General features: G+C 37.9%; 2 protein-coding genes across 3 annotated transcripts in view; both read left to right on the forward strand.

The window, feature by feature from the left end:
- Positions 1-2,962, forward strand: part of LOC124171461 (28S ribosomal protein S33, mitochondrial) — a 216,709-nt gene extending 213,747 nt beyond the window's left edge. Inside the window, exons 3-4 of the mRNA XM_046550633.1 lie at positions 1,545-1,923; positions 2,849-2,962. Of these exons, the coding sequence (XP_046406589.1) occupies positions 1,545-1,647 (103 nt within the window). The 3' untranslated portion in view covers positions 1,648-1,923; positions 2,849-2,962. The remainder of the gene's footprint in view (positions 1-1,544; positions 1,924-2,848) is intronic.
- Positions 1,622-26,463, forward strand: LOC124171460 (trehalase). Of its 2 annotated transcripts, XM_046550631.1 has the most exons (7): positions 1,622-1,923; positions 2,849-3,631; positions 3,800-3,933; positions 4,110-4,663; positions 5,526-5,770; positions 20,003-20,232; positions 25,868-26,463. In XM_046550631.1, the coding sequence occupies exons 1-6, from the start codon at positions 1,853-1,855 to the stop codon at positions 20,100-20,102; spliced, it is 1,887 nt and encodes a 628-aa protein (XP_046406587.1). In that variant the 5' UTR covers positions 1,622-1,852; the 3' UTR covers positions 20,103-20,232; positions 25,868-26,463. The 2 variants fall into 2 exon arrangements, with proteins under 2 accessions (XP_046406587.1, XP_046406588.1); XM_046550632.1 differs by lacking the exons at positions 20,003-20,232; positions 25,868-26,463 and adding an exon at positions 5,885-6,336 and having other exon boundaries at positions 5,526-5,775.
- Positions 26,464-26,593: the final 130 nt, after the last annotated feature.

Below are 26,593 nucleotides of genomic sequence, written 5' to 3' on the forward strand. Positions count from 1 at the left end.
AGGCCCCCGCGTTACGTCTGAGGACCGTTAGTTGCGGCTCGCTAATCTCGTTGCATTGTAAGCCACAATTGACGCCTGCAAAAATATCTTAACCTGTTTTTTAAATTACTGCAATCTCTAGACTCCATCGATTTTTCTTCGGAAACTTTATTTTACGCATTACATATATCGGGTTTCACTTCGTATATACTACTACATGATACCCTTGAGCCGCCTCTTGGGTGTTTGGCAGGCGATACCCATGTTTAAAAAAGACATGTTCGTTTACATTCTTTGTATCACGCTCACCAAGACTTTCTGGTATAAAGAAAACATTTGGGTGAATCAAAATACTCAGTTTTGTATTGGGGTATCACGAAACGAAACTGAGCGGCCTAATTTCCAATATTAACTCTTTGAAGCAGTGTAGTATTTGAATTTGCGGGAACAGGCGTGCTTCGATGAAGCGTAAGCAACGCTCAGTGCTATTCTGGAATGTTCGATTTGTTTTGAGATGGCTTGGTCCGTGTTTATATTTCTCCTTCCCGAGTTCGCCCGATTGCATTATTCATTTTCATTCAATTAATGACGGGCTGAAGAGATGAGAAATAAATTAATTCACAGTGTCCCCCTCTCGGCTAAGTTAGAAGATTTGCAATTACTATAGCTGATCTCTGTATTTTTCTTGTTCTTATGAATTGATGCATTTATAAATTATGGTTACTCGGTCACTTACTTAGGCTTTCAACCCTAAGATTGGTTTTTGTGTTGGAGGGTAGAGCTCACACCAAAGAAAGATGTTGGCGCATGTCATTAACACATTCAGGATAGGTTCTATCCCAGGTCCACTGGTGATTTGCGTCGAGGCTTCGAAGGGCAGAAAACTGTGACCTGAGGACTCTAAAGCGGGGGTGCCTATCGGTTTCACCGGGATTTGAACCTGGGATTCTCTAGTTAGTGGCCTTATCGCTTTTAGTTTTGTGTCTGACCTACCTACTAGCTATTCCGTATAGAAGGAAAAAAATTACCATAGAAGGCGTATTTTATTGACATTCAACACATTAGGTACTACAGGAATGTTTCTATTCGCGCAATTGGATTTATTATAATCGTGTTTCTAATGTTTCGGGTGATTATATATTAATTATAATTCAGAATTGCAATATTAAATTGATTTGTCTCGCGAGAAGAACTAATGACTTCTTGTGCAATATTTGTATGTGTTGCAATGGTTGTGTGTGGTTTGCCCAGGGGTTTGTGGTGTTGAGCATGTCAGCTGCAAGGTCCTCGTGTCGCTCATGAGGGTGGGGGAGCAGCAGGTGAACGGGGGAGTGGGGTAGGCGAGCGGAAGTGGGGTGGGGTGTGGGTGTGTCTGGGGGAGCGCCCAATGGGCGCCGCGGCCGGGATTAGCCGACCAATGGGCGACCTCCCCTCGCGGCTGATGTAACACATCCCCTTCTTCTTGGGGCGCTTCTTAAGGGCGACACTCTTCCACAGCGCCAGTAGGCTGACAAGTGCTCGGTTGGAGTGCGGCTCTATAAAGTCTGTTTCTCTCACCTTCGCAGAGACGAGCATCAGGACTTCAAGGAGGAGATGAAGAGGCTGAGGACGCTTCGTGGAAAAGGACCAACCAAGAAAGGCGAAGGAAAGCGGGCTTCACGGAAGTAAGGGACCCCCCCTTGTCGACGTCGAAGAAGTGTTGTTTCCGTAGTGAGTTAGTGTTTTGTAATTAACATTTGAGGAGAGAACTGCGTAGTTTAATCGCAAGAGGAAGAAAAAAATTTGTTCGGACATACATAACCCATTTCGTGATTTTCTTCTCTCAAAGAACTGTAACTTTTCTCAAGTTTATCTTTTTTAAGTGGTGGCGAATATGAGGTGCATCTTTGGACTGATCTTTCTCGTATCGTACGCGTATGGACTCGCGTTGCCCACATGCCCGAGGTAAGTCGCTGTGTGACGTGCTCTGCACGAAGTTGGGTGACCCTCTCTCCCTATTTGGTACGTTGAGCGCATGCCTCCACACCGTGACCTTCCCGCGTACTTTTCGAGTGCACCTTCCATCTCCCCCTCCACTATTCTTCCCCCTAAAGTGCGCCCGGCCAAAAAAAAACCATTGCTTCCGTGGAAAAGGCCGCAATCTGAGCTTTCGGGACGCTTTGAGTGGAGCTCGCGCCCTCGATCCGGATAAATGCCTTCGCTTGGTCCGGAGCCGAGGGCCGAGCCCTTCAAACCATTCCGCTCAAATGCTTTATTTCCGCCGAGTTGTCAGCGGCGGCCGTTCTTGCTGCATGAATGACAATGATCTGGGTGAGGGGGATGGCCTCGAAGTCGGTGATTTGGATTCACTTTGAAAGTTTACATGGGTGTAAGATTATTATGGTTCCTTCATTCGGTTTTCGAAAATCTTAGCATACATGTAGTGGGATCAGTAAAAACCACTTACCTTGCAAGTGTTGTTGTTTATTTAATTCTGACGTCTTAACCTTTAAGAATTTGTTTCGGAAACATTCACAATGTTTTGGTATGTGCATTCTGGCCACATTTCATTTTCAACTAGCAATTTTGCGCGTCCAGCGTTAACAATTATTATTTGCATTCAAAATTTAAACTTAATCATCCAGTTGTTCTTGTGGCTTAATTATCTTTGTCGGTTAACGACGGTTTGATCAATCAGGTCACTGTCCCTTCGTGGTACAAATGGCATGCGAGGGTTTTGGTTTGCTTTTAATAGCACGGATCGGTTTTACCTACTGCATAAGTCTTCTGATTGACATCCTGGTTCTGGTAGCTTATAAATGCATGATGTGATTACTTTTACCTAGTCTTTAATATCCTCTGGCTTAACTTGTGCTCTCTCGTTCCACAGCAATATCTATTGTCATGGGCCTCTTCTGGATGTCGTACAGAAGGCGTCCTTATATCCCGACTCGAAGACCTTCGTTGATATGAAGATGAAGTACTCTCCGGAGGAAACGCTGTTCAGGTTTCAAAAAATGATGAACGCAACTGGATCAAAGCCATCTAGAGACGACGTCGAGAAATTTGTCAACGAAGCGTTCGACGATCCAGGCAGCGAAATGGACATATGGGAGCCCAAGGATTGGAAGAAGCATCCGAAGTTCCTGGATAAAATTGCGGATCCAGCGTTGAAGGAGTGGGGAAAAGACCTGAATGACTTGTGGAAGCTGTTGGGAAGGAAGATAAAGGACGAGGTGGCGGAAAACCCTGAGCACTACTCCATAATCTATGTACCCAATCCAGTGATAGTTCCTGGGGGACGATTCAGAGAGTTTTACTATTGGGACTCTTACTGGATTGTTCGAGGGCTGCTTTTGTCCGAAATGTATGACACTGTGAAAGGGATGTTGATAAATTTTTGCACGATCGTCGATAAATACGGCTTCATCCCCAACGGTGGGCGAATATACTACGCCATGAGATCCCAGCCCCCTATGCTGATTCCAATGGTGGAGACATACGTGAAGACCACCAACGATTTCGACTTCGTGAAGAAAAACATTCATACGTTGGAAGCGGAATTCAACTTTTGGATGGTGAATCGCACGGTGCAAATTCCTAAGGGAGGAAAGACGTACAATTTGGCTGTCTATCAGGAGAACTCCTCTGGGCCACGGCCAGAATCTTACAGGTGGGCGTTTAGTAATTAAAGCACCTACAAAATATCTATAACTTCAGTCCTAAAATACATTACTATTTTCTCTGTCGTCAGTGAATAGTGAGAAATTCTTTTATACATTAAAGTTGAAAAAAATGTGTAAATGCAGTGTTTATTTATTGATTTCATTTTTACTTATAGAGAGGATATACATAGTGCTAGCACTTTTAAAACTCAGCAAGAAAAAGAAGACCATTATTCGGAGCTTAAAGCAGCTGCAGAATCAGGTTGGGACTTTTCGACCAGGTGGTTCGTTTTGAATGCCACGAATAAAGGTAATTATTTTTCTTTTGGAATTCTCACTCTGTTTTCATGTTACCTTTGGTAATTCATTAGTGTTCAAATTAGTTTTTTGGAAAATCTGCATGATTTTAAGATATTTTCTATTAATTGGTATTGTAAATCCTCAATTCTCTCACATTTTCTAAATAAATGTATTTATATTTTCCAGGAAATTTGACAAACCTCAAAACCAGAAGTATTGTTCCTGTCGATCTGAACTCTATACTATACTGGAATGCAAAAATATTGTCAGACTTTTACACCATGCTCAACATGCCGGAGAAGGCAAAGAAATACAGTGCAATTGCAGAGGAGTGGCTGGAAGCTGTGGATGCCATCCTCTGGCATGAAGAAGTTGGTGCATGGCTTGACTATGACCGGCACAATGAGATAAAACGAGATTACTTCTACCCAACAAATATCGCTCCTCTGTGGACTGGCTGCTATAGATTTACCAATATGAACCAGAAGGTTGCCAAGATATTGAATTATTTGAAAAAGACTCAGGTCATGGTCAATGAAGGTGGCATTCCATCAACCTTGGAACATTCTGGTGAACAATGGGACTACCCAAATGCTTGGCCACCTCTACAGCACATAATGGCAGTTGGGTTGGACAACACCGGTGATCCCTGGGCCAAGAAACTAGCGTATGAAATAACCGAGAGGTGGGTGCGGTCAAACTTCAAGGCATACAACGAAACCCATGCAATGTATGAAAAGGTAAGCACTAATTTTGTTACATTTTAAAGTACCCATTGCGTGATCTGAATCCTTTTGTGATTCTTCCCAGAAGTTTTTTTGTTACGAGTGCAATTGAACTGATTCTCTCAATGGTTCATTTCATTGACACGTCAACTACGCCACTAATCACGGTGAACTTATGTGTATTTATGTGTCTAAAGAGTGTGACTGCATCAGTATACTTATGAGTAAGCATTTATTGTTGTGGCTGTATTAATATGAACCAAATAGAATGTAGATAACTTGAAATACTGTCCTACAGTTTCCTCTTCAGGCAGTACCGGATACAGATAACACTCATAACATGTGGGGGGGAGGGGTGCAACAGATATTTTGAGCTACCTATATTTTTATCGTAATGGAAAATAATGAAGTCACATGAAAAGTTTTAGAAAGTTTTATCTAAACTGATTATACATGTATATACAAGACAATGCCATCTAGTAGTATAAAAAAGTTACAATTGTTGTTCTGCAATGTTCAGAAATGATGGCCAAATAGAATGTAGATAACTTGAAATACTGCCCTATAGTTTATCGCAAGAGGGGATATGCACCCCCATTTGTATCCACGTCTTCATGTGGTTTATCATGTTAGTTACTTACAGTTTTAATAATTAGTATAATTTTAGATATATATGATGTGAAAGGAATGTATATTTAACAAAGAAATGTCATGCTTTTCAATGTAATTTTCACTTGTACCTGTTCACTTTTTGCCCCACCCAGCCATCGTCAGATATTTCGTCATGTGTGTGGGAAAGGATATTTTGTTGGAATTAGTTTTATGAGTTCTACACAATTGCTCCCTTATTTTAACCACCCCTTTTACTTCTTGACAGTATGATGCCACAATTCCTGGAGGTCATGGTGGTGGTGGAGAATATCAAATTCAGCTTGGATTTGGTTGGACAAATGGTGTCATCATGGACATGTTGTGGAAATATGGTGATGAACTGACTGTTGAAGATGGCTTCGAAAGTTTTGAGAGATCAAAGGCAGCCACGCCAATTGCTGGGTCATCGATGGAACCCATGGGGACTGTACTGCTGGCATTATTTGTGACTTTTGCCGCAGGATGTATAGGGTGAGGTAAGTGGAGTAATCAATCTGTTTAGCATTCTTAAAAAAATATGTGCTTCATGTAATGTTTGTAGCCTAACTCCAGCGATACTGATTTATTCTTTTTTGCCTTTTTCAGATGCTTTGGATTATTTTGAAAGGAATGGGAAGTAATGTTTTGAACGTTTGAGATGAAGTGTGGGAATTCTGTAGAGCAAAAGCCATTTGCCCCAACTTCGAGTCAAACCATGTTCCCTCAAAGTTGCACTAACAAGGGACTCTTGTGGTGTACTCTGCAGATGTTGGCCAAAGTTGGAAGGGTGGTAATGTTTGGTATTAAGGGCAGGAATGTGAAATATTCTGTGCCAAGAAGCCTATTGGCCGGACCTTACTAAGATCCGTGTTCGGTATCCATTTATCACTAAGGGCCCCTAGCAAGGCTGCTGGCGGCAAGAGCAAGAAGGCCTCTGGCTTTGCTGGGACCTTCCCGCTCTGAGGGAGGATATTCGGGAGATGAGCGATGAGGACGAGAATAGCATTAGCTTGTTTATTCTGATCATCATATTTGAAAGCACTGCAGGAACAAGTGACTTTGTACGCAGTGACGCATACGGGTGCAAAGTTAAATACACCAAAGGATGAAGTTCGCCATGAAAAAATGTTTGACTTAGCCGGGATTCGAACCCAGATCTCCCAATTGCCGGTCAGGCGTGCTAACCAGTTACACCACCAAGCCATTTTCTCGGAGCGAACTTCGCGATGGGTTTTACCGAACAAGATGTTGACGTCACAAGTCCACACTGTGGCACATGTGGCGAGGGTCGTGCTTACTAAGCCACTGTCGGGGTGAAAAACCCTTATTTTGCAGCTGGTGTCTTTGTACGCAGTCACGCGCACGGGTGCAAAGTTAAATACATCAAAGGATGAAGTTAGCCATGAAAAAATATTTGACTTAGCCTTAGCTTAGGAGGGTGAACAAGGGAAATTTCACCTTTGTGGTTTTATTACCAAAAACTACCATCCTTCCAATTTTGATCAAAAAGCTGCAGAGTAAATCTTGGGAGTATCCTGTGTAAGTGCCCTAGCTTAAAATGGCATTATCTTTCCCTATGGGATTTTTGCACTTAGTGTTAACTTTTGGGTAACTCAGTAAAGGCTCACTGTCTTCCTGTCCACAGTTTTTCCTTAAAGAGAAATGTCTATGAGAAGGTTTGGGCTGACTAGGTACACAGAGAAATCAGATGAATTGAAGTGTACTGCTAGTTGGCATTCATATTTTAATTTCTAATTCACCTGAGAGATCAGACTGTCTTGGGTTAGCCAGTTAAACATTTTACTCAGGGGAGGCTTCTTTGTTGAAATATTTTGTTGAGTACTGAATCTCATTGTTTGAGTTGAATCTCATTGTTGTGAAGTTTTTTAAGATACCAAACAGTATTGCATCAAGATGTTGCTTGTGCAAGATGGAGTCCTGAAACCTTCTATTGTGTTATATTAACTATGTTCCATTTTTGTAAATATTTGTACAGTTATATTCATGATGCTTGCAGCATCAGGTGATAATGATTCCAGCAACAAGTATCCTAGTTGTCATGGTATCTTTGACCTAAGATGAAAGTTGATTAAATGGGGCCCTCTACGAGAGAAATATTTTCTCTCTGTGGCACCCTCCAGTGAGTGTGTGTGCTATGAGTTCAGAGTGCCACAGCATGTTTGCCAGCATGGTTTGATGGCATAGGATGGACTTAAGTGTTCTGTGATTATGCATTTTGCATTAAAGTTTAACATGTGTTTGGACAACTGCTTATGCTGCATTGTGTTGTTATTAGAACAATTTTGTTACATAATTTATTCATTAAGGTGTCTGATATGTTCAGTGATATTTGTAGCATGAGTTTATTCTGTATTTCACACTTTTTTCTCTTTCACGTATTATTTGAAGTATCAATTGTAGACAACGGGCATTCTGTACTCCATGCACTAACCTTAGGATATAGGCGCTCAAATTTCTGTATTTCACATTCACAATGAGAACTCATTGTTAAGACAGCCATTAATGTAAGTTGTTTATCGTGGCTGTAATTCTTTTGGAGATATGGTCTTCTCAACCATAGTTGCCATGGTGATATTTTCCAGTGAATTTTGGCTAATTCTTGTAAAGATGGGTGTGGCTAAGTTCAATCTCAGAATGATACTTGTCGGGAGTTAATGCGTGGGAGAAACAATCTCTTAGCCTGGTAACATAGAAAAATATTATTTATTGAGAATGTTTATTTAATTTTTATGAACAATTTGCAGTAAAATTGTTGCTCAATCAACTGGGAAGTTACAGAGGTTGAACTTTGTTGTTGTCATTATTTTCTGTAATTATGATTACTATTACTCTTCCTCATATTGTAAACAATTATGCGATGAAATCATATTGTGCTGTAATGGTTATAAAACAATTATTTTAGTTGTTAAAATATTGACTTTGGTGCCAAAGATCGTGTGAGCTTGAGGTGATGTATGCTGTATTGCTGAGAAATGTGAGAAATATTCCATGTGAATGTTTATTTCTTTAATGCACTGGGACAATATTTTGTTTCATTGAAACTGAAGTATGTGGTCCTGTTAAGTATTTATTGAACTGGATGCCTCTTTCAAGCATGCATCTATTGGTTGTTTCAATAAGCCTGTTCTTCAAGGGTGATACATATCAGAATGAGACGGAAGCATTTATTTTTATTCCCTGCACCCGTGTTGATCGACCTTATGCTGCTCTCTGGGTGTTGCCATTGTTTTATTTTTCTGATACTTGGTACTGTATGTGAATTCTTAAATGTCAGTAACAAGTATGGCAGAGGTTGTATTTAAACAATGGTTGAGCAGAATATTGTTAGCTTCGGTATGCATGATATTGATTTTCGAAGAGGTTGTTAATGAATGCTGCTGGTTAGCATGATTTTTATATTCTAATCATATTACTTTTTTAAAAGAGCTCTGCTCAAGCAGAGGTGTTTCATCAACAGTTTAAAGGAAAGTATTGCAAGTGCAGTGTGTAATCCTCAAAAAATTAAATGGATTTTGCATAAAAATAAATGTTTTGATGGTATAATGATTTTTACCTTTCTTGGTTGATGAGAAGACTGGAAGTTGTGTAGTAACCCTTAAATTAAATTAGATTCCTGGAAGTCTGTGCACACTTTGTAAAAGTAAAGGATAAGTACAGTATTACTATTATTATTAGTGCCTTGGGGTGTGACCACAATGCGTTCCAGAAAGATGATAGCAAACCAATTTATTCAATAACCTTATCTTTTTTTCCCACTACAAGTAATGTAAAAGGGAGTAATCCGTTCCTAGCCCCAGCTGATGCACTGTTTATATAGCTTCCTTGAGTATAATTGATTTGTAAGTAATAGTTAAATATTAAATTACACATATAAAGCATTCAATAAAAATAAAACATGAAAGAATTCCAAATAACATAAAAATAGACTTACTTTTTTGATTTGTGTTGACGTAAGTGGATGGAGGTGTGAAGAGGAAGGGTGGGAGTCACTGCTTTGGAGGGGAATCCCCCTCCATTCGTTGTCCTGGCAAGTGAACCTAGGGGTTTACTTCCCTTTTCTGTTGCTTTGAAGTAGATAATAAAAAACTATCCAGTGTCCATTGCTTTTGCCTATTTTGCTGAACTTATGGAAATGAGACATGACCTTATCATAGAAAAGGTGTACAACCCTATTGGTTACCACCGTATCGGGATGAGATTTTTCAGCAAATGCTTGCACTACCTCCCACTTTTCACAAATTTCTTTAATCGCTGAACTTAGGATGTCCTCCTCCCACGAAGACATGTCCTCAGCCAAAGTCTGTTGTTGGTCATTCCAAAGGTGTTCCAACTCTTCTGCGGTAAGTTCAGTACTGTGGTCTTTCACTTGGTCTTAAATATCCTCACTGTCCACCTTTGTCCCACGGAAACAATGTCATCCAAAGTTCCTTGGTTGAAACCTTCAAGATATGGCTCTGGTACACAGTCTCGCTAGAGTTTTCTCCATCCTGAATTCATGGTGTGGTAGGTCACTTGGTGCCATGCTTGATTGATAAGATAACACAATTGAGGATGTGGAATTGATTTTTACAAAATATTTCAAAGTTAGCTGAGTATTATTAGCTTCTTCAAAATGTTTTTTAAACGAGGCTGTATGTATAATTTCTTGAAATTAGAAATGATGTGTTGGTCCATTGGTTTCAACAAAGGGGTTGTGCTAGGTGGCAGAAATTGAGCGCGAATGAAGATGAACTCATCAACTAAACCCTCCTTTAAGCCTGGAGATTGAGTGAGAGCGTTATCAAGTGTGAGAAGGTTTTTGTTGTTGAAGTTGTTGCTTGTTTTCCACCGGATGAGGTTCTCCATCTCTGCCGACGTTTCGATGGTTGTGTCGTCCATCGTCATCAGGGCCATCGAAACGTCGGCAGAGATGGAGAACCTCATCCGGTGGGAAACCCGCAACAACTACAATATCATCATATGCCGGGAAATCCTCAGATCTTCCCTGAGAGGGTTTTTCAATGGCAAATTCTTTTCTCGCAAATATTCTTTGACTCTTGGTGTAAAAACTTCATGCATCCTCTCAACAAAAAATTGCCAGATTGCCCAGGCCTTTGAATTTGCACACCTCATAACAGGCAATTTGCTCTTGATGATATTGTTCCTTTTGAACACTCGTGGGTTGTTCTAATGATATACCAACTATGGCTGAATCGTAAAATCTCCACTTGCATTATCAAACAGGGGAAGAGAAAGCCTATCTTACATTGGCTTGTATTGGGTAATGCTTTTTTTTCCTTTGTAATAAAAGTTCTCTTCAGCATTCTCTTCCAATATAAGCCTGTTTCATCTGCATTGAGCACCTGTTGAGGTACATAAGCTTCTTCTTGGACAAGTGTAGTAAACTAGGCAACAAATTTCTCAGCTCTTGCTAACTACTGAACTACTTGGCTCTCCATGCCTGACTTTTGCTGTGTATTCCATTTCTGTGCGTAAAATTTTTGAACCACTCTCTGCTTGCCTTTCAAACAAATTCAGTTTTACTTGTACTAGGGGATTTCTTTACCGAATTATCACAGAATTCTAGCACCTTCTCACAACTAATTCCTCCCAACTGATATCAGCTTGAAACGGTTTCTCATTTATAAAAATAAATTGCTACTTCACCACTTCTTCAAGAATCTGAGGCCTTCTCTTTGTCAAAGTATTCACTCCTTTTGCAGCATTAGCTCCCTTTATTACCTCTGTATTCTTTAAAATTGTCCATATCGTCGATGTAGACATGGAATGCTCGGCAATGAGCTCCGAGACACATTCCATTTTCATGTTTAGCCATGATTTCCTTTTTCAGTTAAATTGTTGCTCTTTTCCTTTTTACTTGATCACTTTCACTTTTATTCTTCTTTGGAGCCATATTTAAGAGCTAATGAATCAAAATATTATTTGTAGCTAAGAAGAAACAATGAACTCCGATAAAATGTAGCACAGTTAAGTTAGCGAGCATGCAAACAAATGGCTATCTTGTGACAACCGCCATTTGGCTTGAGTTTCAGTTGCACTGTTTGCAAACCAAAAATTCGTTTGTTATATGGGGCATTTTTTCTTCAAACTTTTGGTCACTATCCGATTTATTTGGGCATTTGTATTCCGAGGTACTTCTGTGTTTTAAATTTTGGCTTTAATGGAATAAATTTTGGAAATTTGTTTTTCCAATAATAGGGTAGTTTCCTTCATCAAAGAAAACGAAAGGCATTGATTGCGATTCATTACCCACCATTAGTGTGTTCATAATATACAAATTATTTGGTTTTAGAAGTACTGGTTTAGACAAATGGCAATGGTCAATTTTATCCTCATTTGAAAAAGGCCAGATTGGCGCCCATGCGATTCCACTCCATGTGACGTCACAGGGACCTAGATTCTATACGAAAAGTCAGGAGTTTTACATCGTCTGAGATAACCAATGCATGCACGAGGCACAGACTTCAGGGAAACATCTCTTAAAAATCACCTATTAAAACTGCCTATGGTCGGAAAGTTTCCTTCGTTTCATAAGGTATTAATAATCCTTTTTGAAGGTAAGCACTACCTACTAGCAGGGTACTCAACTACCTGCTAGCATCCTGCGTGGTATCAGCGCTTAAAGCCTCGCCCCAAGGTCACCTCATTTGCGGCAGCGGGAACCAGAACGACGTCACACAGAGTTTTCCCATCATTCTTACTTAGCCGTCGTGTTTCCGCCCGCTTGAAAATTTTCACTTTTCATTTAATCGCGTAAAATAGATGTCGTTATTTAAAAGTCTGATAACGTGAAATATGTAATCCAGGAGTAATAATCTTTCGATTTAGGCAATAAAAAAATAATAGGAAACCACCCTATTGAGAACACATCTTTATTAGATTTTGCTTTAGGTTTGATGCTAATTTTGAGCTCATTCAAATCAACTTCAGTGTAGGTATGAGTAGGTGTAATCATAAGTTATATCAAGCCTAACAACACCACCCTGAGGCTAGATTTTGTTTAATTGTGGCTCAATTCTTTTTTAGCAGCTTCCTAAAAACATGCAAATAACCTATTTATAACAAATTACTAGTATTAGCGACCTTCAAAAACCAAATTTCTGGAATTTTCCCATTCAAAGCATTCCATGCAAATGTACTATGACCAAGCTGTACCGCTAAATTCCTCCAAATTAAATTAGTTGACTATTTTAAATAACTCTTTAATTTATAGTGTTTCATCATCCGGGAATTTTGCTTGTAGGGCGTCCTCTGTGGTGTGTGCTACTACAGAAATCAAATGCATCCAGCAAGTATGTGGCAAATACTACCTCTTTGTGGACTATTCAAATGGCTTCCTGTCCCTATTAACTGCGGAAAAGTCAGGGTGATTTGTCGATTGGGTTCTGTTCTTGGAGTTCTTTCCCACATTATGTCTTCCCCTTTGATCCAGAGGCACAAATAACTAGACTCTATCATGCTATAATATATAACAGGCTTACGAACTCTTGTTCCCATAGCTGTGTGCACCCAAAGTGGCACATGTCATCCCCTACTCATTGCCTCCTATCTTTTGCATGTCGTACTGTTGCTCTCATCTTAGCTGTGTCTTTCTTCACCTGCAGCTACTGCATGCTCTGTGGTCGCCTACCATGGGGGATTCCTTCCTGTATCTGTTATACAGCACATAATTCTTCCTTTCTGATGATGTGGCCGGTCCATATTACCCTTATGATCTTAGCATCTGGCACAATATCTGGCTCTGGATGATATTGTCAAAAGTGAATTTTTTTCTCTGTGATCTTGACCAAAATCCTGGTATAACTTGATTCTACAACTTGTCTCTCATTTCTTCCTTCATCTATCCTCCATGCTTCTTCACCATTCAAAATATCCAGTGTCCAAGATTTTCATTGTTCAAGTATCCTTTCAAATTTTATAGGCACACCACTTCCTGCTATGCCTTTTTCTCCTGAAACTGTTGGCTGAAATATTTTCCAGATATTGTACATGTATTTTCTCTATTTGAATTATAATATAGGATTGAATTTTCTGTAGTTGAATTTGTATTTTTCTTTTTTATTTATTGACTCATCATCTTATGTGCCTTATTTTTTGCTTAATATCTATCTTTGACAGTTTCCCGTTCTATTTTCTTCAAACCATTGCTTTTTCATAATATTTCTGTGCACTTTTGTGTGCTGTTCACTTTTTTTTTTGTTTTTAAAAATGTCTTTTTCAATTCCCTTGTATCGTCTCCATTTTTTTCTGTTCTATTATTCTTGCTATTCATATGAATTTATGTAAACAATGAAAACTAATTTGTACATCCAATTTGATATCGTTTTATTTTCTTTGTCTCGAATAGTTCCTCTATCATAAACTTCAGTTTTGTTTCCATTGTGTATTCCCTGATTTTGTATTAATAATTTTATATGGATGAAATAATGGTCAATGCACTCTGCTCCTCTCGGGATAATTGTGATATCTTGCATGTGTTAAGTCCATAGAGTATGATCTATTTGGTATGAAATACAACCAGCAGTAGATGTTCTGTTCCTATAGTGTTCCCTTCCTTGGGAATGTAGGGGATAAGCTGAATTAACTTTTACCAATTTCATTGAGTCTTTGTGCTGGCTCTTTTTTTCCTTCTATTTTCCTCCACAGCTCTTATCCTCATTGTTTAACCGTTTGCATCTCTATATGAGAAGAATTTATCATTTCCTGGGATGTCTGAGAAGCTTTTTTTAGTTGCACGTAGAACATGTCCTTATATCATCCCCTCTTTTGCCCGTTATCTTGTCTAAAAATTTATACAGCTATTGTCTTAACTTTTCTCTTAAAGGAATGTGTCTAGTTCTCTCTGTTAATGCAATGAATTTCATCAAAGATTTTAGTATTAAGTCTTTTGCTCTCAAAACCTATGCCTGTATAATTATCCCATCATCATGCCACAGTTTATAAATTGATTACTGTCATAGGTTAATTTTCCTCACCAGGGCCATCTAGTTTTTTTTATTTCTAACTGGTAAGTTCATGTTTAATGTTTCCAAATCTTCTGTTAGAGGATCCATTTTCCATGCGTAGCTAAGGTTTTCACATCCCTTTATAACAAAAGAGGTCCATAAATCTACGCTCGGGTCTTTTATCAAAGTATTCATCCATTTCGGAGACTTCTTGTTCAGGGGCACAGCCAGGAATTAAGGCTGGGGCGGGTTTAGGTGCAACTAATACCGGGGTGTGTGGAGGTATGGAATACCCACCAGGATAAGCGGTAGGTGCGAGATTAATAAATTGCAGGATTTTAAAATAAACGGTTCAAAATGGTGGGTTTTACGGCTTTCTGAGGGATATTTTATTAATCATTACACTATTCTATTAGTAATATCAATCCAATTATGTAAAATGAGTTAAACTTAAATATTTCTCTGGGGGGGTTTCCACCCCCAAAACCCCCTCGCTGCGCCACTGTTCTTGTTGGCGTGAACAAGACTTGTCATAGTGTAAGTGCCCTTGCGCTCAGCCTGTAAAGTAAAGGGCCAGGATATCCACTTATGTGTGCCTCATATCTCAAAGATCTGTCTAGCCTACCAATGGCTGTCCTATGGCTGAAATAGCTCTGAAAGTTGTCTGACCACTCAAGCCTCTCCACCACATCAAGGCAAGGCCTAGTTGATGGTACTTAGCGACCTGACAATGACATGTGCTTGGCATTTTGGAAGGACTCACTCCTGGACTATACAAATGTATCTCTTTGAGGCCAATGTAGCTCTTGTATTCTATCCTTGTGAGATTTTTTTAGGCTTAAGAAACATACTTTAAGTCAATATGTTTTTGGGCCAATTTACAGAGGGATTATATGTAGGTCAGAGTGAAAGATTTTTGGATTCAACCCTGAATGGTCAACTTGTATTAAAATTATCTTTAAGCTAAATCCTCAGCTTTGGATTTTTAAGAAATCATTTGGAAATTTTCTAGCTGGCTGCAGACTAATGCATAAGGATTACAATTTCAAAAATAATTGATAAATTATTTTTTGGTTGCTAATTTACTTTAAATATACCTTGACCTGCTTCACAAAAATCAATGTGCATGTGTAAATGTTAATCAATTTGCTTTGATCTAAGTTAACATTGCTTGAATGTATTAGGAAGTACAGCCATATAAATGCTCTATTTCCCAATCATTTTGATTTACAGTTGAGGACCTCAAATCCGGAAAGCTTGGGACCAAAGGGTTTCTGGATTACTGGTTTTTCTGGATTTCTGGTCTTGAGGGCCTTCCCAAAGATATTTCCAATTTTCAATAACTCCTCTTTGATTTAAAGTAGGACAGGTGAATTCTCCATTTCTCTAAGTCATATAATCAAGGAGAGTGAAGCTGATGACTTGTTACATCACTCGTATTTTTCCATAGTGAAGGGTGTACATGTGGTCACCTATGACACCTCTACGTAGATGCTCGTGTAGCAAAGTTAGCCGTGACCCTTTCTGGTTTTCCGGGTTTCAGGATACCATATTTGAGGTCCTCAACTGTGTATCTTTTCTGTGTGTCATTATAGTATTCTGTCTTTGGTATCATATCTACTACGACTACTCCTATGTTTCATAAAATTGTATCTTTTAAACAAGTTTGAATTTTACCGCAAATTTCCATGACATAGTATTTTTTTCAACTCAAAACTCAGAGCAGTTATTCGCCACATTTTTATGGTAAATCACCTGCTAAATCTGCCATAAGTCTTATTTACTGCTATCTGCCTTGCTTGTGACTATATTTCAGGAATACTTTGTAAAGAATGGTTATTTTCTTTTCTGTAGTACAAAATGATATGCGTAAGTGGTCATTCTTCCCAAAAAAAAATTCTTAACATAAATTAGGCTTACATATCAGCTATCAACAGTCATCAGTATATCAACCTTTGTAAGGTATCTCATTAGTAATCAGTTATATAATAATGAGAATGATAAAAAGTTAAATATCTAAGTTTCTTATTGGGAAAAGGTATGAGTTTTTGTTTATTGTAAAACTATGTTAAATCCAACTGCTCCAAATAATTATTTCATGGCATCTTCAGTCATTTGTCCATATCTCACGAAAGAAATAATACTTTATTTGGAAAAAAAATAACACACTTTTAGTTGAGCTTTGATTTAGATGGAGGCATGATTGAATTTGATTGTGTATACAAGTATTTGTTTTAAAAATTTGGTGTTCATGAAAGCCATACAGTACGTTAAACCTCCATAGTTCTTAAAACCTTGTTTTCTTTGTGACCATCATGGTGATGTGAGTGCATTAGAAATTTCAGATTCTTTTCCTTACTTGCTATTCACTCTTGTCAATTCTTTGATTTTTTTCTTCCTAATGTTAGAAAAGTAATAATGGTTTTTATGTATTTATTATGCGTTTTGCCATCCTCGGTGGTGGTGGGGTTAAGTCCTTGTCTTCCAAACCTTAGGTTGTGGGTTTGAGTCCCACCTGCCCAGTGAGAAATGGGTGGTGGAATCCACGTGGAATCCACGTTGAGTGGTGGATATTTGGTGGTGGTGGATATTGAGTGGTTGGACCCACGTGGAATCCACGTTGATTTCAAGTGGATTTGTGGTGATTAGCATTAAATGTTAAACAGAATTTCTAATTTGTGGAACTTAACTCTCTGGTGACATTGCGTCATTTATCATCCTGAAACCACGCTAGTTATGGGAAAATGTATCGCACATTCTATTTTTATATAATTCGTGGAAAGGCAGCCATGAGAGCACATGAAAAATCGTAGACACATATATAGAAGGTTTAGATATAGAGTGGTTGAGGTTTTAATGGTTTTAGGACAGCACCAACTGCTGTTTTAATTTTTCCACCAAATTTCCACGTGGGTTCCACGTTGATTCCACGACCAAAAACACGTGGTATCCACGTTAATTCTCCACGTGGGTTCCACGTGGATTCCACCACCCATTTCTCACTGGGTGGAGAGGTTGTCTCTATCCAGGGCATGGGTATACATACATGATTGTCCTACAGTATTGTTTAGATTCCCCTACTGTAAAGGCCTTAAATGCACTGTTTTCAGGGCATTAAGGTAAATCAAGAAACATGTCTTTTTGGCCTAAACTATGAAGAGAGCTGTGTTACGACTTTATTGTTTTGGCTCTCTATGATTATCTATTTTGATCAAATTAAATTTTTATAGCTGTGGAGTGAACCAGTTCGATGGATTTGCCATGTTTTTGAAATTCGTTTTTCATGCAAAATGCAAAGAAAAGGTTTAGACTTATGATAAAGATCTTTTGCAGTTTATGATATTTGCCTGTGGGTCTTATCCTTATAATCACATACTTGTACTGTGCTGGAAAAGCATTTCATTCGTCACCTTGATGCATTTGTGACATTATTTTTTTTAGATATACATGTTCTGTATTATATTTGTTGTATGTATTCACTTTTGATAACTTTGCTGTTTACTTTTTTGTGTTATGATGTGTCTCTATTCTGGCATCCTTTTATTAACACATTCGATTACAAAGATGGCGATTTGCTGTTAAAATTAAAAAAAGTGGTATTTCTGGGCTGGAAATTCCAGGAAATATGGTTATGGTAACCTAATGGGTTTATTATTCTTTAAAATGTATTAAAGTATCTGTCACCTTTGTTCATGTTTTCAGGATTGTTATTATTTTGGTTTCCATGTAATGGTTTTCTTTTGCTGGAATTGGATTGTGTGAATAATTAAATGAAGAAAAAATGTTAATGAGCTCAGTGTACAAACATATAATCGTAGCTATTTGTCAGAGCACTAGCATTTCCTTATTTTTTATGGTGAGGTTTGAAGTTTTCCTTGTATTCATTAAGGTGTTTGTAATTGTTTATAGGTATATGGTCTTGGTTTTCGAAGCAATTACGGCTGTGGGTACCACATGCTGAAGTGCTTGCCACATATTTTGCTAAATTGAAAATCTGTCATTGTTTTAATGCTCTCTGATGTGATTTTATTGGGAATTTTTATTAGGGCTTTCAGAAAAGACATTATAGCCATTGCTGCCATCTGCAATGCCGATCTTTATGCAATACTGCATTCATCTCTATGTTTCCATACTCTATGGAAGTTCTCCACTGCAGGGCTGATGGTATCAACACTTATGAATTTCTGTATCTTACTTCAATTAGCTTGAATTTAACCCTGTCTATTAATATAGCTCTTTATTTTCTCCTTTGGCATCGGGGGATGAAACCCTGTTTTGTCAATGCTGTAATCAATGTAGTCTTGTAAATGTAATATAGATGTAATCTTCTCAATAATATTTTGCATTATTGTGGCTACAGTTCTTTAAATGATTGCTTAATGTGCCATTACCCTGTCCTCCAATTTGGAAGCCTGGGTCTGCAATTTATTGATACTCTTGCATATCATATAGGAACAAATATGGTTGACAGCTTAGCTTCAAAGATTTATTGTAGGGAGTGATAGACAATTCATAAGGTCTTTGTTCAGATAAATAATACAGGTCAGTGCTCTCTTTAAGGTTTCCACAAGAAGTAGTTCACTGCTCCGTTCTGCTCATGGGATTTCTGTTATAAATTACAGTAGTTGTTGTTTTCTAGATAACTTTCTCCTGCCATTCTGAAAATGTCTTTGAGTTGTCTTTGGCCACAGAGATTATGAGAGGTCCTTTGGGAAAGTTATCGTGTGAAAGTAAGACCAAAAGAGAGCGCCGAAGGGGATTTTCAGTCCGTCTGGAGAATTTCATTTCCAATGACTAAAATCATGGTTTTTTGAAATTGCGGGAAACCACCGCAACACAAGACTGCCATTTTTATCCAAAGGATTTGAGGATCATACCATCTGCCATCTCTTTTGATCATTATTGGTTTAAACAATCTTCAAGTGAATAAATTCCACTGCCTGGGTGAACCCATTTGAGAAAAATGAAAGAAAGAGAAGAGGAATATGATTTAAGATATGCCTCTGAAATTCAACAAAGCTGGGAGAGCACCCTGCCCAGAGTACAGAGAAGTTTCTCAGATTGCAAAGGAGCTGATATTTTGGGTATTCATTGAAATATATTTGACTGAATCATGTATATGCCGGTGGAATGTAAAATAATATATGCTTGTGTGAAACTTTTGATGTATGTATTCCTATACTGGCAGTGGCTCAGCATTTAATCTGCCCTTTTGAAAGGGAACTTAATATGGTTTTCAGTTAAACAAGGTGGTGGAAAGCTCATTGCTTTAGTTCTGTAATTTATAATATTATGTATTGCAGTTATGTTGAATAATTCACTCAGGAACTTGAATATTACCTGAAAACTTTCTGTCCACAATCTCAACATACATAGTATAATATTGAAGATGTATTTCCATTTTCATAATTTTGCATAAATTTGCACCTGGATGTATGTTGTCCTTATGGTTAATATTTATATTATTTTAATGTAAACAGTGAAAATATATTCCTCTGGTGAACCCACGCTTAGTGATTTTCCCATATTATAAAATAGGATGGAAACTTGATGTGGTTCAAAGGGAAAAATGTCATCTTTCTTTCTAATAAAGTGGTGTTTTATATGATTTACAAGATGTTATAGAGGGTTATTGTCTCCATTACCTATTGGAGCTTCCTTTCATTGGTTAAGATTTCATTTGTTAAAATGCAAATTTAGTTGATTCTCAATAGTTATTAGTGTAGCTGCTGTGATTAATGTACCTCTGTTTTTTCAGGATAATCTATTACAAAAGAAGAAATGAATACGATCACAGATCACTTTGTCCCAAGCTATTCGGAGGCTATGATGAGCTGAGGACTCAGGCTTTTGAATGACGATGGCCTTCATTAGACTACTACAAAATTTGTACCTGTCAGTATTACCCATCAGCAATGAATAATTTTGGAGCACCAGCTAATCATTGTTTACATTTTTTATAATTTCTTTTGAGACACCATGACAATGGTAAGTTGTATTTACTACTTAATTTTTTCCTTACATTCAAATGTCTAGCCATATTTTCAGAGAGTGAATTTTGGTTTCAATTTTGCATGCATTCATTGTATTAACCCATTTTGGCTTGAATATGAAAATAGTGTGTTATCTTCACAGTAATTACTGAATCATGCTAGAGAGCAAAATTCGATTAAAATAATCTGGAACAATTTGAAAAATTCAATTGCTTATGCCTACTTCCATGTCTAGTACTCAAAACACACTTCTCTTTGGAGAAGTTCATGATGTTCTTATTCTAAATTTAGAGATCAATTCTTTCATATTGTTGTACACATTTTCTTTTATACATACCAATTAACCTTGAAATGATATATCTTTTGGGAGTTTCTTGAGCTTTAACCTTGTTGCAGTGGAAGGGCTTGCTCGTTCCTATGACCTCAAGAGATATTCTCAGTTTGTCCCTTGAGGGCTAACCATGCTGGATAGGTTGAGGGGTGGGGGCCCCAATGGTTTTTATAGTCTTTACGGATGGTCAGACAGTGTTTTACATAAAAAACACTGTTCGAATGGACATGGAAAATCCAACCTACTACCTCATCCCTCAAAGCATGGAGGAGAATCAAATGAGCCTTAGAAACTCATCCAATTGGGTCTTGCCCCTAAGGGAAAATGTTGTTTAATGCAACAAAGGAGCAGAGGCCCTTGAGGTCTCTATCATGGGAATACCCTGCTAATACTTATCAGCAACATAAAAGATCAATGAATGTAAGAACACGGAATGTCCCTACATTCATAGCTCCTTTTTGGTCTCTTCTGGACTTTCTAGGAGACTTTCGCCAAAAGTACATTTCCGTCTGTTTACAGTTAAGACTTAGATGAGAGAGGTTAAGGTAGAAAATATCGAAATGCAAATGGAAAAAGTGAGAATACATAGATGTAATGGGATTGTGTGAGGTGAGATGGAAGGACCCAGTGAGAAATGGGTGGTGGAATCCACGTGGAACCCATGTGGAATCCACGTTGAGTGGTGGATATTTGGTGGTGGTGGATATTGAGTGGTTGGACCCACGTGGAATCCACGTTGATTTCAAGTGGATTTGTGGTGATTAGCATAAAATGTTAAACAGAATTTCTAATTTGTGGAACTTAACTCTCTGGTGACATTGCGTCATTTATCATCCTGAAACCACGCTAGTTATGTGAAAATGTATCGCACATTCTATTTTTATATAATTCGTGGAAAGGCAGCCATGAGAGCTCATGAAAAATCGTAGACACATATATAGAAGGTTTAGATATAGAGTGGTTGAGGTTTTAATGGTTTTAGGACAGCACCTACTGCTGTTTTAATTTTTCCACCAAATTTCCACGTGGATTCCACGTTGATTCCACGACCAAAAACACGTGATATCCACGTTACATCTCCACGTGGGTTCCACGTGGATTCCACCACCCATTTCTCACTGGGGAGAGTGCAGACTTCTAAAGTAATGGGTCCAGAGTGATGAGTAGTGGTGGGGAGGAAAATCAACAAGGGTGGCCTTGGTATAAATGGGGAAACTGGGTGATAGGGTGGTAGGCATTGAACAAGTAAGTGATAAAATTCTGGTGGTGGATATATAAGCATGTACCACCAATCTTGAGGTGGTAAAGTGTACCTGCAGACTAGCAACCTTAGATGGAGTGTATAAATATCTCAAGGAAAATATCAGGGAAATCCTGGGTACAAAAATGGAAATTCTGATGAAAAAAATGAGAAATGATAATTTTTTGCAACATTCCACTTAGTGGCATTTGTCCCTAATGAAACAGAATTATTCGTCTTTCAAAATATCATATTCTATCCATTTCCTTCCTTACTTTATCCAATCATGACATGCTGGGTCCCCCTCTTTGCCTTCTGCCTTCTGGTGTCCATTTGAAAATAGCTTTTGGAATTCTTTCTCCTTTCATCCTTTATACGTGTCCAAACCATCATAATCTTCTATCTTCAATATTCTCCACCATATCCTTCTTTATATCCATGACCTTTTTCTTTTCTTCTTGTGTTTTTTTTGTTTATTTAGGACTTTCTAGCGGACCTTTGCCAAAAGTCCTTTTCTATACCTCATCATTTATTTTTTCTCTTTTGTTTATTGCTCATGTCTCTACTGCTAGAAGCATTATGCTTTCCCCCAGTGAGAAATGGGTGGTGGAATTCACGTGGTACCCACGTGGAATCCACGTTGAGTGGTGGATATTTGGTGGTGGTGGATATTGAGTGGTTGGACCCACGTGGAATCCACGTTGATTTCAAGTGGATTTGTGATGATTAGCATTAAATGTTAAACAGAATTTCTAATTTGTGGAACTTAACTCTCTGGTGACATTGCGTCATTTATCATCCTGAAACCACGCTAGTTATGTGAAAATGTATCGCACATTCTATTTTTATATAATTCGTGGAAAGGCAGCCATGAGAGCGCATGAAAAATCGTAGACACATATATAGAAGGTTTAGCTATAGAGTGGTTGAGGTTTTAATGGTTTTAGGACAGCACCTACTGCTGTTTTAATTTTTCCACCAAATTTCCACGTGGGTTCCACGTTGATTCCACGACCAAAAACACGTGGTATCCACGTTACATCTCCACGTGGGTTCCACGTGGATTCCACCACCCATTTCTCACTGGGCCACTGCTCTTTCTATACTACTTTCTACAAATTAATTTTATCATTCATATAATGATAACACTGCATTCATTCAGTATTCCTATGGCCCTCCTGCTCTGGTATATTCGGTTCTCTATTTATAATTTTGATGCTCCATCAGTCTGTACCCTAAATACCTACTTGAAATGGAGGACTATCGTCTTTCCGTTAGTTACTACTTCTCCACTCCAGTGTTACATTTCAGATGTTGAGCTTTCTTTGAGTTTATTTTTAGGTCACATTTTTGTATATTTCTCTGATCATTTCCTGCACTTATAGTAGATATCTTCAAGATATTATATATGTAGGCAGAAAGCAAATTTAAAAGAATTATATTATTCAGAGGTATTCCAATTTGGCCCAGTGGCGAATACAGAAAAATCTTGAGGGAGTGGCGCAAATGATATCATGAGTTGCCTTTACTTTTATCGTGTTAAAAAAATAATCAAGTCACATGAAAAGTTTAAGAAAGTTTGATTTAAACTGATTTTACACATATACAAGAAAATGCCACCTTATAATGTAAAAAAAGGTACAGTTTTGGTTCTGCAATGTTAGGCAATGTGGGCGACTCGACAAGCAGGGTGCACACCCCCATATGTACCCACAACTGATTTGGCCACATTTTTCGTCCATTCACATCAATATAAATTTTAAATTATAGCCGGGATAGGATGCGTCCTTGAAGAACTCTTTGGGAGGTTGTTAAGGACTGTGATGTATTTGGACCAACTTAAATAGCATATTTATTATTTTCATACAATTATTTTTGTACTATTCTTGTTGACGGAGACTTTCGCGGGGTGATGCAGCATGCATAGCAAGGTTTTCGGGTTGACCTCCATGTCAATTCATCTTCATGACAACAGTTTCACCGGCGTTGCTACTGGCGTCTTCAGGTTTGAAGTGTTTGATGCAGGCTTTTGCCTGTCTTATATAGGCCTTGGTTTGGGGTAGGTGAATTCTGATTGGTCCGTTTGGGTAAGAGTCTCTTCCAGGTGTTTGAGAGCAAATAGCTATCCTCCCTGTTGAATGTGGATGTTTTGATAGCCTCTCAGTATGAGTATAGTATGAGTTGGGGAAAGTAATGCTTCTCTCCGCCGATGATTTTTGCATTTTCAAAGTCCACGTTGTGTATTGGTCCTTCCCGTACCTTCTCACCGTTATCCACCATCTCATTAAGGTTGTGACTCTATATTCCAAGTGTTCTCAGCTTGGTTTGCATTTGTGTGTTTTATCAGTGTGTGTGCCCTTGACGATGACTTGCATCAAAATGTAAGTAATTTAAATGAGTTAGTGTAGAATATCAAAGTTATTAATTACTTTTCAGTCACAATGAATTCTTGGGGATGTTCATAATGAATTTAAAAATGAATCTTTTTGCTTCGTTCTTCCAACAGTTATTTATGCTTGTATGGTGTGTTATTCACTGTAATTGAGCGCAGTTACTTGATCCAGTAATTGTGTTATCATTGGCTATGGTGCAGAGATAAGTAATGGGATTTTTTGTTTGATTTGGGAAAGAATTAAAGCTGGGAGCAGAAATGATTAAATGAAGTTGGCTTCGATTTGCTGACAAAAGTTGATGGCAAGTTGATTTTGTTTGTATTAAATAGGAAACTGGTAACCACCTGCAACTCTCCTTGCAGGAAGTGAGTCATTTTCTTATCCCTCACAAATGTTAGGCCTGCCTCCCCAGGGGCACAGCTAGGAATTGAGGCTTGGGGGGGGGGGGGGGGGTTTAGGCACAAGACACTGGGGTGTCTGAAGGTGTGGAATACCCGCCAGGGTAAGCGGGAGGTGCGGGGGCCCTCCCCTAGAAAATTTTTCATTTAAATGGTTCAAAATGGTGAGATTTGCAGCCTTCTGAAGGATATTTTATTAATATTTACACCAATCTGTAAGTGATATTAATCTAATTAAGTGAAATGGATTAAACTCCAAAATTTCTCTGAGCTCTGGGGGGGTTTTATCCCCCTAACCCCCCCCCCCACCCCTCGCTGCGCCTCCCTACACCACCTAAGATATTTTAGAGCCTTGAAAATATTTTGCATGGGAAGTATGTAAATCTTTCAGGGAAAGGTATCAATTGAAAACTAATTGTAGTTTAAATGCCATCAATTAAAGACCTGCAAAACCCTTAGTTATTACATTTTTACTCCCTGTTAGTGTAACTGGTGTACTTATCTAATTGAGTGTTGATTTCTACCCCATGATTATTCACACTTCTCTGACATGAATTTTTAAAGACTGTGATGTCTATGAGTTTTTTTGAATGACCAATTTTTATTCCAGTAATTATTTACATGGAGTTTGGTAGCTACAACACAGAGGGTAAACATAAATGAATGAATGATGCAGCCTTTCATCAAATTGATGAAAATCTTCATAAAAAATCATAAAAAAAGTATTCATAAATTAATATACCATGTCAAAGGTTATCTAAATCAATTAATAGCAATGAGACTGTGGGTATAAAACTATTTAACTGAATTCCCTTGCATGTAAAGACAAGTGCTTGCCATGAAGTGTTTTAAAAAAAAACTATAACTGGTTGATTTTACATCCATTTTATAATCCTGTTGAGTTTTTCGGCTGCAAAGATGTTTTGTCGTTGTAATTTGTGTACAGGAGGCTTATATTTATTTTATGAATAGTACCTACTTGAATTTTTTTGTAAATGTTTTCAATTGATGCATGTTTTTATATTTTAATGACTTTGATGATTTGATTTGGTCTATTGCTATTCATTGGCGTAATGGCAATTAAATTCATTATTATGAGGGTTTTACTTTGGCTTAGTAAAGATTTCTCGTTGTGTTGTCTGAGAAAAATTACCAGTTCTAAAGCATATGAAGGCCATTCAGATATATCTGATAGGTGAATATCAAAGATTAGAACTTAAGTTGTATGAAGAATACAAACAGAAACTAATTGGTCTTTATTTTTTCAGGGCTGTAACTGAATCAACTGCCTGAAACCATTGCTTAAACCCTATTTGGCACTATGCCGAAAAGACAATATGTGTTTTAGCACTGTTCCTGCAAATTTGCATCTTAGCCATTGAACCACAATCCAAAATGGACTCCTTTTTGGAAAGGTTACACTTATTTTTATCTAGTATGTCCACTATTTTTAATGAGAAAAGTTGCAGTATTTGTTAGAAAAACTGTTATTAAATAATAGTTACAGTATCAAATTATAACTGAAGAGTGATTATTGATGCTTATTGAAATTTCAGTGGCATAAATTTAACTCAGGGGGCTTGCTTAACTTGGTAATTTTTTTCATTGTAATTATGAGAGAGAAATTTTAGCATTCTTGTTGATGTACACATTTTCTCTGAGCTTGAAAGATATTTGCCTTCTGAGTTAGCTCGAATAACTTTAATCAAAATTTAAAATTAATTATTTCTATTATTTTCATCATGCACAAATTGACTTTTGGTGATAATTATTGAAAATATATCCTGCTTCAATTCTTTTTATTCTTCCCTCTTAGTGTATTAAGTTCTGTACTCTGACCGTATTAAAATTATGTGTACTAATATGTGCTATTTTTTTATTCTCTGGAAGTGTCTTATGATATCCACTAATGTTTGTATTGGTCCAAGATGCTTTAATTTTTTGCAAAGCACAGAATTTTTACATCAGCTTTTACTACACATTGCTGAACACAA

The sequence above is a fragment of the Ischnura elegans genome, chromosome X (genome assembly GCF_921293095.1).
Source record: "Ischnura elegans chromosome X, ioIscEleg1.1, whole genome shotgun sequence".
Lineage (NCBI taxonomy): Eukaryota > Metazoa > Arthropoda > Insecta > Odonata > Coenagrionidae > Ischnura > Ischnura elegans.

Coding starts and splice junctions, on each gene's coding strand:
- LOC124171460 (XM_046550631.1), top strand. CDS start 1,853: ATGAGGTGCATCTTTGGACTGATCTTTCTCGTATCGTACGCGTATGGA. Junction 4,664..5,525: donor CCCATGCAATGTATGAAAAG/GTAAGCACTAAT, acceptor ACTTCTTGACAG/TATGATGCCACAATTCCTGG. Junction 5,771..20,002: donor TTTGCCGCAGGATGTATAGG/GTGAGGTAAGTG, acceptor CTGTTTTTTCAG/GATAATCTATTACAAAAGAA.